At 39.5% G+C, this 12,188-nt stretch overlaps 2 protein-coding genes and 1 pseudogene across 2 annotated transcripts; 2 read left to right on the top strand and 1 right to left on the bottom strand.

Annotated features, from left to right (window-relative positions):
- Positions 1 to 81: 81 nt before the first annotated feature.
- LOC125314077 (F-box/LRR-repeat protein At5g02910-like) lies at positions 82 to 2,137 on the bottom strand. The gene is made up of 3 exons (XM_048275530.1): positions 1,169 to 2,137; positions 706 to 882; positions 82 to 442 (listed from the first exon to the last, which is right to left on the bottom strand). The coding sequence occupies exons 1-3, from the start codon at positions 2,135 to 2,137 to the stop codon at positions 92 to 94; spliced, it is 1,497 nt and encodes a 498-aa protein (XP_048131487.1). The 3' UTR covers positions 82 to 91.
- A 1,678-nt stretch (positions 2,138 to 3,815) lies between these two features.
- On the top strand, positions 3,816 to 6,787 carry LOC115730836 (F-box protein At5g03100-like). The gene is made up of 3 exons (XM_048276484.1): positions 3,816 to 4,793; positions 5,775 to 5,945; positions 6,434 to 6,787. Exons 1-3 carry the CDS (start codon positions 3,816 to 3,818, stop codon positions 6,785 to 6,787), a joined length of 1,503 nt encoding a protein of 500 aa, XP_048132441.1.
- A 2,221-nt stretch (positions 6,788 to 9,008) lies between these two features.
- LOC125314076 lies at positions 9,009 to 11,435 on the top strand (annotated as a pseudogene).
- The last annotated feature ends 753 nt before the right edge of the window (positions 11,436 to 12,188 follow it).

Raw genomic sequence — 12,188 nt, 5'->3', positions numbered from 1 at the left:
AAATGCACGTAACCGGAACTCCAGTAAATGTTAGGCTAAAATTCCGGAGTAACTAAACGAGGAAAAGCCATCATAGGTGGTGATGAACAAATCAGGACTTACGCGCGCGTTTAGAAGGACATCCTTGGGAAGGATACTTAAGAATGACCTTCGCGCTCGGAGAACACCTTGCGTGCGACAGAATTATCCGGGCAACTTTGAGCAACACCCATGGATGAATCGCCTTGGACGGGTTGGAATTGGCACTGTTGATCGCTATTTCGTCCAAACTGGGTGTATTCTGGAGGAGAAACTTGAGCATGGAAAGAGCAGGTTCCCATGCCAACAAATTGGCACCAGGATCGACAACCTTGACATGCGTTAGACGCCGGTAGATCCTTCGCTTTGGAGAATTCCAGAATTCTTCTGCATCAAAGTTGGGACGGCCAAGATTCTGCAAGGACTAAGTGCAAATATAAGACATTAGGGCAAACGATGGGCGCTACAATTGGAACTGAGACAAAAAAGTATCAAGGTTTAACATGATGTTAATGGAGAACCTGGAATGTCAATTAAAATGAAAGAGGTACAAAAGACGATTTTCACTCACAAGAAGAAAAGAAATAACTGGTTTATATGTGCCCTAAGGCTGAAATTCACAACCTATATATGTGCATGCAAATCTAGTGTTAGAACTGAATTGAGAGGGTTCTAGCAGTTTCGTACCCAAGAACTACTATGTTTGCAAGTCAGTTGTAAGAATAACTTCTCCAAGCATGGCGAACTTTCGAGTATTTTTGCTAGACCGGGAACTCCCTTATGGTCCGCTGCAATGAGGAATGTCGGATGCCGACATTCTAAGGATGGAAGACGCAATTCTCTCGTGTCCATTAGCGACAGCACCTAAGCATGCCAGTCGTAGTTCAAGCATTAAAGAAGATCATACATAAGACATGCTCTCTCACAACAGCAGACAGACCCCAAAAATGAGCATGCGACCAGCAGATGCTTCTTAAGAAATTTTTCTTATGGGACATCAGATTTTTGGTCCTATTGAAGTTTTAATGTTTTGCTGAACCGGATAAGATGACAATATTTCATTGAGCAGTTTAAGAGCATGGTATCATCAAGCCAACAAACAATGCCCCAGTCAATCCGAATCTAGGCTTAAAATTAAACAAATTGGCACCTGAAGGCACCAGCTCCCCATCACCAACTTCGTGACATGATGCAGCCTCTGGAGAAGCCCTTTGACAAGATCACCATGAGCGCGAACCCGACCAAATGCATCGAGTGCATAAGTCAAGTCGAAATTTAAATCGGCCTCAACCAAGGAAGATGCCTCGTGTACTTTGAACCCTGCCCCTACAGAATTGCCCACTAGGCGTAATTTGAGTAGATAAGGAGCCCAAATTTCCAGGATTAAGCTTCGCGTCCCGTGAGAATCGATCACCAACTCTTTCAAAGCTCTTGATTCCACTCTAATGTGCTTGAACCCCTGGCAGAATTTCAACTCAAGTGACTCTAGAACAGGACTGCCACTCAACAGTCTTATCATCGCATCATCATCGAAGTCCGCAAATTCAATGCGCAATATCTTCAGCGAAGACCAGTTCACAGCGCCAATCATGAGAAAACAGCAACAGATCACGCGAAAACTTACTAGCGTGGTGCAGCGGAACAAGAAATGCGGCAACACATAGACGGTGAGTGGCCAACTAGATGACCGCCCACTAGACAGGGTCATCGACAACTCTTCGAAGTTGTGCCGGACAGCAAATTGGAGCAACCTATCAATGCTCGACTGCATCGAGGCATGGAAAGGAACGTCAAAGAGCAACCTTTTTACCTTAATTGTGGTCCAGAATGACAGTACCGTGTCTATGAAAGCTTCTGTGAAATGTATGAAGTTCTTGGAGTTCCGTTTCGGCCTTTTGTCGACCGGTAAAGAGAAAGTAATATATGGATTAGAGGTCCAAGTGGAACGCCATCGCTTGGACAAGACACTGGTTTTGATGGATTCTGTTGTGGTCAAGAAGGAGAAGATATGAAGGATTATGGCGTCAGGCAATTGGTCAAGAAGGACAAGACACTGGTTTTGATGGTCTCGGGTTTCATCTTGATCATCAGAAGGACGTGGTAGTTCGATCCTGTCCATGCGTGGAGGATTCTTCAAGCTTTTGCTGTTGGCTGCGCCACGACAATGAAGCGTTTAGGGTTTGGCAAAACGACAAGATACGACTACATAAGTTCTAGTTCTACTTTTGATCAGTACAGAGACAAAAATCCCCATAAAATCTTCGGGATTTTCTTCACAATTTAAAAAAGGAAAACACGTGTTCTGAACTTTGGATGAAGATGAAGACATATCTAAATAGTACGAACTAATAATTCCCAAAAGGCTATGAAATATTATTGTTACGGCCAATCTACAACCGCTGATAAAAAATTTGCGTCTATATGGTTGTTGCTGGCTAGAAAGCACCGACAACCGCCCGAGACACCTCCGTGTGCGTCCGACACTCTCCGACATGCGACCAATACCTGATCAGCGCTCCGGACACGTCGGCGACACGTCTACATCGACACACACGGGGTCAATTTTATGCATTTTTAAGGATCAAAATATAAATTTATCAAAAATATATATACTTAAGTTATATATCAATGTACAAAAAAAAAAAAATCTTGAATCAAGAAGAAAAAACTCATTGCTGATATTTTTATAATACATAATAATTGACCTTATATATATACAAACACATATTTAACACAGAACGTGTCTCAACATGTCGGAATTCTCTACTTTTTTGAGAAATTAAGTGTCGCATTTCGTATCATGTCGTGTTGAAATGAAAATGCCAAATGAAACCATGGAAGCGTATATTCCAATAATTAACAGACGCAACTTACAAATTTAATAAAAACAAAAATCAAAACATCTGTTGCTAAGATTTGAGATTGCTTAAGACTTTTTATTCTAGTCGATCGGTGTCTGCGTCCATGAGGTTCATTTTCCTCTGCGAGAGTAGTCTTATTGCAAAGGTCTCTTCATCAAATGAAACAATCTTATCGTCTAAATAGATCCGGTCTTTTAGTTGCTTGCTCGCCATCCGAGTACAAAACCTCCAACTTCAAAGCTCTTTTGGCAGCAAAATTCACGAAAAACCCCGGAAGTGGATGATATCCATGGCCTAGAGCTTTCCCCACGCACGGAGTGATCCAAAGCAAATTCTGCGGCGGACGACCAAAATGCACAGAGTGAAACCGATTTCCTCCTCCCGACTTCGAGACAAAGCGAAGAACCTCTGACGATTTCATCAATGCCTTTACACGAAGACGCCGTCGAGACCTATACGTCTTTTTCAAGTAGCGGCTATTCACCCGGACCGCCGCCACCGACCTACTTTTTTCCACCGGCTTCGTCCGCCAAGCAAAACCATGGTGGATGTTACTTCAAGAGTCAATTCCATCGTAAATTGCAAATTGATATGTTGTGGAACATTTATCTCGAATTATTTTTTTTATTTAATAAAGAGATACCAAGTCGGCACCCCATTTCACATTTACCTCAATTTAGGAGAATCAAAAGTCTGCTTTCTCCCCTTTGTCTTTTCCTTTTTTTTTTATTTTTCTTTTCTTCTTCTTCCTTACGACAATTATTTTTTTTTCTCTGAGTTTAAGTTTAATTTTGGTTCTCCGACTCTTTTTCCACTGTCGGCAAAACATATATATATACACACACATTGCCACAAAAATAGGATAAGTATAAAAGGAGCATTAAAGGATAAAGGAAACTCGTGGAACGACTGCAGAAGCCCTAGAATTCCTAATCCATGGCGGAGAGCTCCGTGCACGGCGCCATCCTCCGCGAATCCTCCGGCGACCGACCGAATCGCACCACACAAAACCCACATCCTCCTCCTTCTTTGAAACGGAGCAGCAGCCCTAGGGATTTCCTCAGCTCCTTGCCAGACGCCGCGATCCACCGCATCTTCTCGTTTCTGCCCCTCCGAGACGCCGTCAAGACCGGCGTCCTCTCCAAGCGCTGGCGGTCCACTTGGACCACCACCACCGACCTTGTCTTCGATGGACAGATCGGTACCTTGGGCTTCCCGTCCCTCGTCGACAGCGTCCTGAGCCAGTGCACCTCGCCCACGGTGAAGAAATTCCACCTCACCGACTTCAGGTACGATGAGCCCGACCGCCCCAAGGTCGACCTATGGCTTCGCTTCGTGGCGGGACGCCCTGTGGAGGAGCTCCACCTGAGGCCGTCTTTCTTCTCGCCGGTAAAGTATGAACTGCCGCAGTTCTTGTATAGCTTGAGTTGGTTGGGGCGTCTGGAAGTCAGTTTGTGTTGTTTCTCATTGGGTGGGATTATTAGGTGGCCATGTCTTAAGACTTTGGTGATAGAATATTCAGAGTTCAGTGATGATATACTTGAGGGAATTTTCAGTGGAAGTCCTGTTTTAGAGTCCGTTCAGTTCCGCGGGTGCAAAGGAGTGAAGAACATTATAATAGATTCAACAAGCGTGAAAGAGTTGGTACTCAACGATCACTGGTTCTCTAATCCGGACAGAATTTGGGCCCCGCATTTGCAGTCACTGCGTGTATTAGGCAGATGGTATCATGATTCCATGTTCAGACTTGACGATGTATCTTCTTTGGTTGAAGCTGAGTTAGTTTTTTCCATTCGAATTCGAACTGGAACTCTTGTCTCCGATAAAAAGAGGATGTGCTGCGACTTGGTGAAGGGATTTTTTGAGAAGCTGCACGGAGTACCTACAATCACCGTTGGCGGTTGGTGCTTGCAGGTACGAGCTCATTATTTTTACGTTTTATAAGTGTCTGTGATTAGCACCGTCTAGTCGTGTTTGCTGCCCAGGTCGAGTGACCTCAGGTCTCTGTGGCATTCTCGGCATTATTGTGAATGCCTGCATAAATAGTTACTGGTAGTGTTTCAAATTATAATTTAAGAACATATAGCGAACCATGTGAACCACGGAGCTTCTTCCCTCTGTTTAATTTCCAATAAATGGATCTGGGATCACTCTGTTGAAGACAATGAATGCCATTAGATTATTTAGATATTGTTAATTATTATGGATGCTACTCAACACAACATTATTAGACGCTTGATTTTCGCAAAAAAAAAAAAAAAAGATGCATAAATAGATCGTTTGAAGGTGTGCCTTTTCAATTCATTAGATATTGTTAATTATTATGGATGCTACTCAACACAACATTATTAGATGCTTGATTTTCGCAAAAAGAAAAGAAAAAGAAAGATGTATGAATAGATCATTTGAAGGTGTGCCTTTTCAATTCATTCTTTCAGTTTATATAGAAAAGTCATTTATCTGGAAATATGACAGAATAATGGATCTAGTCATCTTAGGCTGGCAGAACCAAATCATGGTCTCTTGTCACATTTTGCTGTTGTTCGATAATATATCTTACAGAGATTTCTCATATTATTTTAAAATAGCAATGGACAGATTCACTTGGAAACTTCCGTCAGTAACGAGGTTTGATGTCTCATGGGACTAACTAATAGAATTTTCAGATCATTCAAAGATCACAAGTTTACATGAGAAGCATATGTAAATACTGTCGATTCGTAAAGAGATTCACTTTTATTTCCGCTTGTGGTTTCCTATCGCTCTTTTCCCGGCTGGGAGACAGGATCAAAGGATAGATTGTCCGGATGGACCGTAATTTTGTTATTCTTTATTCATGTAAGACAGGAAAAGAAATATTAATTATATTTTCTTTGTTGCTTGCTCGCTGCTTAGATTCTGTCCCTTTTGGAGTTGGAAGGACTGCCTTCTCCATTCTTCAAATGTCAGAACCTGATACTACATGGGCCAGTTAGCCAATGGGACTTTCCTGGGATAGCATACTTGCTAAAAAATTCACAGTGCCTGGAAAAATTAGACATAGTCCTGACTGACCTCCCCCTTCAGGTTTGCTCCTTTGCTATGATATTTCAGTTGACTTCTTCTGCTGTCTTCTTTCTTGCACAAATGTTTAAACAGTGATTTAAAACTTTGGAAGCACAAAAAGATGATCAGTCTCAAACTCTGTATTTATTTTAGCAATTGAAAATTGCCCATAACTCTGTCAGTCAACTCAACATTTGTACAGGGCAATATTAAGCTGTTGTTGTTCATGTCTTAAAGTAACCTGCATTGATGTACAGAAGGTTCTTTTGCTGCCATGTACATTAGGATCTTGAACTAATATGAGCACCTCGAGAGAGATGATGTTATATGGTATGGACGAGTTTAAGGGCTCAAATTGATCTGTACTGCATATAAAGTAAAACTAAGTAGCATGTGCGGTGGACAAATGATGGTTGTTTGTTTGAAATTTTAGTTAGCAGATGAATTTTTTCCCTGTGGATCATCTTCTAATGTGAAGTAAGTTTTTTAAATGGGGTATCTTTGTGCAGCTTGACCTCTTTGAAGAATCTGCAGAACGTTTTAACTTTGACGAAGGAGATTTTTTACCATCACGGAAGGAGAACTTCGACTTTTTGGTAAAACATCTCAAGAGAGTTGAGATCATCGGTTTTGGAGCTAATAGTTTTGGGTCAAAACATCTGTTCGCCCTGATTAAGTTTCTTCTTGGGGAAGCACTTGTGCTGGAGAAGTTGATTATCAAGACTGAATTGCCCACATGCAAGGGACAAAAATGCCATGACGCTGCTGTTCTGTCGAAACTACTTGGCACGAGCCGAAACGTACTCAGATATCAAAGAGCTTCCAAAAATGCTGAGGTTATCTTTGATTATCCTTTTGAATAGGTGTCTCATAAAAGCACGCAAAAGTCCCGGTTTTGGTTGATCTCATGGCAAGGGTATGTTGCCCTGCACCCTACGCTGCTCATTCTTATTCACTCTCTTTTGACAGTAAAGTTACGTGAACTATGACAGTATCAGGTTTTTAACATGTTCCTGATTTAAACTCGATCATTTGTAAATATGAACCTACTCAAGGAAGGAGGTTAATAGCAGTGAATTATTGACATATCAAAGGGATGTTTTGGTTGAGATATTGCTCAGCTTTCTCTGTTTGAAAATTTGTTCATAATTCGGTCGCGTTTGATTTCAAAGACTCGAACTTGGAGTACTTCTGTGCTACCCAAAAGAAGATAAAGTGGAATTTTAACATAACCCTTTTTGTGGTTTAGTTTGGTTTTTTCCCGGCAAGAAAGTTGTAATCGGAACTAATCAGTATTTCGGGGTTCGATTTTTAATCATTAGTCTTTCCATTAGCTCCGGCAAGTTTTGCCGGATGTTCGGGTGAGATTTTTTAAATTAATAGTCGTGGGATATTAAAAGAATAGAAAAGGTTAAAAATTGTGCATCCAAGTTGAATGTTTGAGGGCTTAAATGCACGAAATGTGAGTTTTCGCGCTCAAGCGCGTCAATGGAACAGTTTTAGGACTTACTCAGTAATTTTAAGGAAAAAAATCTCATAAAAAATTATGAGATTTGCTAAATTTTTTTAGGCCTATTATTGATGAACTCAACATGTAATTTGTCAAAACAAGGGAGTCTTTAGAGACCTAAAAGCGAGCATGCATGATCTAATGGGTGCCGGGTAGATTCAAGAATAAGAATCTAACATACACGATTGGTTATAGGGTAACTATTATAACATTTTAATTTAGATTCTGCTTGTTTCGCAAAAAATAAATAGTTTAAAAATATTTCTCTCAAAATAATCATTTTTCTTGTTTGCAAAATGATAAATGCAAAATATTTCCATACGAAACTATTTTTTATTGATTAATTATTTCGAGAGATAAAAGTTATTATTTTTCAAGAAAATATTTTACAAATCATTCTTTTTTAACTAAACATACAGAGCCTTCGTTTTAATTTAATGTTACGGTTAGCTAGTGCATGATGCTCAGTAGATGAGCAACCAGACTAGGATTTTAGAATACTCAATTAAGTGAAAATTAAATTATAAGATGACTTGATTATTAAACACAAATAATGAAGATGTTAAGTGCCATAATTAAATAATGGGAATTTTATTATACTGGGTAAATAATAATTTATTGCAAAAACTACTAATAGTTCATGATTTGTATTATGACACTCATTAAAAGTAATTTGATAGAATTTATATTAAAAGGTCGTAATAATTCTTGACCGACTTATAATCATCGGATATTGCATTATAGTTCTAATCTTACTTTTATGATTATAATTAGATGCGAGTAACTTGTAAGTTACATATCAAATTTATAATTCGAAGAAACAGCATTATAATATTAGGATTTAATCTTCACGTAGTTAAACTAATTAAAAGAGTTTCAAGCTTGCTAATTTTATTCTTAGATTATCCTGCACATCAAATAAAAAATATCTCTCCCGTATTCATTCTGAGTTTAGTTTTATATTCACAAAATCGTTACTGTTAATTCGATGTTATTTCATATCGCAAATCAAAGGGTGAGAGGTGTGCATTTAACCTTTGTCTAACTCAAAAATAGCGAGGAGCATACCAAGCCAAAATTAAGAATCTTTTTATCCTAGATGTTTGAGAAACACACATTTATAAGGGGATGAAAAAATAAAGAAAATATCGAATGAGTTAGTGTATCACGTAAGTCGATTTCTTAATACATTTTTTTTCTCTAAGCATAAGTTTAATTTTACTCCTCCTTCCATTGAAATCTTCTAATTTTTTTTTGCAATCAGATTCATTATTCAGTCATGCTTGCATAAATAACTAGAAAGAGAAAATTTCCGATAAAGAAAATTTTCAGCCTAAAAATGGAATGAGTATAAAAAAATTGAAGGATAAGACAGCGTTTTTAAAAAAGGATAGGAAATCGGATCGAAGAGGAAAAAATATATATTCCAAATCGAATCAATAACTAATTGATCTAATCAAATTGAGTTTTGCAGAAATTAGAATAAAGAGGGAAAGGGTAGAAAGAAAAAAGAAAAAGCAAAAACCTTGGAAAGCTCGGGGGAACATCCGCGGAAACCCCAGAATTTCAAATCCATGGCGGGGGCCAACGTCCACGGCGCCATCCACCGCAAATCCTCCAGCGACCGGCCGAGTCGCACCGAAGGAAACCAAGCTCCTCCTTTGAGGCCTAGGGATCTCATTGGCGCCTTGCCAGACGACGTGATCTGTTGCATCTTCTCATTCCTTCTGCTCGAAGACGTCGTCAAGACCAGCGTCCTCTCCAAGCGGTGGCGGTCCACTTGGACCACCACCAACCACCTCGTTTTCCATGGTTTCCATGGACTCCGGCGTCGCAATCACGGCACCTACACCTTTGACTTCCTGTCCCTTGTCGACAGCGTCCTGATCCGGTGCACCTCGCCCTCGGTGAAGAGTTTCCACATCACCCACTTCAAGTACGACGAGGCCTGCCGCCCCAAGCTCGACCTCTGGCTCCGCTTCGCGGAGGCGTGCCGCGTGGAGGATCTTCGCCTGCTTCTGATTACTGGGCTGCAGTTCTTGTATAAACTGCCGCCGTTCTTGTATTGCTTGAGCTGGTTGGTGCGCCTGGAAGTTGGTTTGTGCTGTTTTTCGTTGAGTACTACCATTAGGTGGCCTTGTCTTAAGGTCCTGTTGATCGAATATTCAGAGTTGAGTGATGATGTCCTAGAGAGAATTGTCAGGGGAAGTCCTGTTTTAGAGTCTCTTGAGTTACATTGGTGCAGGGGCGTGAAGAACATTATCATAGATTCGACGAGTGTGAAAGAGTTGGTGCTCATCGGCGACAGGTTCTCTAACACGGAGAAAATTTGGGCTCCACATTTGCTGTCGTTGCGTGTATCAGGTCGTCTTTCTTCCGTGTTCAGACTTGACGATATATCTTCTTTGGTCGAAGCCAAGATAGATTTTGATGTGCCTGGTCACATGAGGATGTGCTGTGATTTGCTAACGAAACTTCTTGAGAAGCTACGCAAAGTTCCTAAGATCACCATTGGCGGTTGGTGTTTGCAGGTACCAGCTCAGTACTTTTTACCTTTATAAGATGTGCTCGTGTTGAATGATGTCCGTGATTAGTCTTACTCTCTCATCACACTAGGCTGCTGTTCCATAATAATCTTACAGAATAGTATTCTCAGAATATTTTACAGAGGCAATGGATGGATTTTCTTGGAAACTTCAGTCAATAACGTGGTTTGCTGTCTCAAGTGAAACTACTAGAATTAACAGATCCTTCAAGTGTCACAAGTTTTATGTAAATAGTCTCGATTCCTAAAGAGATTCATATGTTCATTTCTCCTTTAGTATCCTTACAGGTCCTTTTCCGATTGGGAGACAGGGTCAAAGGATGTTTTGTTATTCTTTATTCAAGTTAAACAGGAAAATAAATACTAATTAATTTTTCTATTTTGCTTGTTTAATGTGCGTAGATTCTGTCCGTGTTGGAGATGAAAGGAGTGCTATCTCCATTGTCAAATTGTCAGAATCTGATACTACGCGCACGAGTTTGTCAATGGGACCTTCCTAGCATAGCGTACATGCTACAAAGCTCCCTGTGCCTAGAAAAATTAGTCATACATCTGACTGGCCTCTCCCTATTGAAAGTATGTTCCCTCAGTATGATATTTTCAATTCGCTTCTTGTTCTAACTTCCTCTATACATGAATGTTTAAACAGTGAGTTAAAACTTTAGAAGCACATAAAGATGACCGATCTCGAACCCTTACTTATTCCAACAACTGAAATTTGAAAGTAACTTAGTCAGCATAATCTACATTTGTGCAGGGCCACCTTAGGCTGTTTTAGGTCATGTCCTGAAGTTACTACAGTGTCTTGACCCAAAAAAATAGAAGTAACTGCAGTTTCACACTGGAGGTTCTTTTATTTTGCTGCCATGCAGCGTTAAGATCTTGAACTAATAGGTTAGCGATAAGTACCTAGAAAGAGAAGATGTTTCATTGTGTAGACATATTTAAGAGTTCAAATTCATTAGTACTCGATATGAACTAGAACTATCATCTTAGATGGACTAATGAAAGTTGTTTTTTTTTTTTCACATTTTAGTGAGGCTTTTTTTTTCGTGGATCCGCATCAAATTTGAAGTAAGTTTCTTAAATGGTTAACTATGTGCAGTTTGGGGTTGACAAAGAATCTGAAGCACGTTTTAACTTTGACGAAGAAGATCTTTTGCGTTCATGGAAGGGAAACTTTCAATGTTTGGCAAAACATCTCAAGAGAGTGGAGATCATCGGTTTTGCTAATAGTTTTGGGTCGAAACATCTGCTGGCCCTGATTAAGTTTCTCCTTGGTGGTACACTTGAGCTGGAGAAGATGTTTATCAAGGCTGATTTGCATGCGCAACATGGACAAAAACGTCTAGAGACCGCTGATCTTTTCAAAGTACTTAGTGTGAGCTGAAATGTGCTCAGCTATCGCAGAGCTTCCCAAAATGCTGAAGTTATCTTTAAATTTCCTTGTAAATAGGGGTCCCTTTAAAAGCATATGAAGATTCGGATTTCTAAACTTTCTTTTTTGTTTTTTGGTCGGGGGGTTTCTAAACTTGAAGGAGCCTTACACTGCTCATTCTTATTCACTCTCTTTTGACAGTAAACATGTACCTAAGTTACACTTCTTTCAAGTTTAGCTTAGTTTAGTTGTAAATATGAAGCTCTTGAGGAAAGATTTTAATAGTAGTGTTTTAGATAATGGACATATGAAAGGGTGTTTTGGATAAGATATTTCTCATTTTTCTCTTCTTTTTCAAGCAAAATAGAAAAATGAGGGGTGTATCATTTATGTGCACTCTTGGAAGATTAAGGTTATACATTTTGGAAATATTAATGTGGCAAAGACATCTTTGCAATTTGATTTCGAAGATAACTTTGAAGTACTTTGCTGCCCAAAAGAAGATAAACTCAAAATTTGAATATAAACATTTTTGTGGTTAGTTTCAGTTGAGCTTTTTGAAAATCAAAGCAAACTGCGAGATCAAACCATGGTACATGTTTTATAATTTGATTTTGAAGAAAACTTTGAAGTACTTTGTTGCCCAAAATAAGATGACCTTGAATTTTTTTTTTTTTTTGGGTTGAAAAACTCGAATATTTAACAAAACCATTTTTGTGGCTAATTTCGGTTCAGCTTTTTGAAAATCAAAACAATGCGCGAGATCAATCCCTGGAACATTTTTCAATTTTTATTATCCATCATCAAATTTTGAAATAGCTTAGATTTTAT

This window comes from Rhodamnia argentea, chromosome 3, assembly GCF_020921035.1.
Source record: "Rhodamnia argentea isolate NSW1041297 chromosome 3, ASM2092103v1, whole genome shotgun sequence".
Classification (NCBI taxonomy): Eukaryota; Viridiplantae; Streptophyta; class Magnoliopsida; order Myrtales; family Myrtaceae; genus Rhodamnia; species Rhodamnia argentea.
The sequence above is the reverse complement of the archived record's forward strand: the minus strand, read 5'-3'. Positions and strand labels throughout refer to the sequence as shown.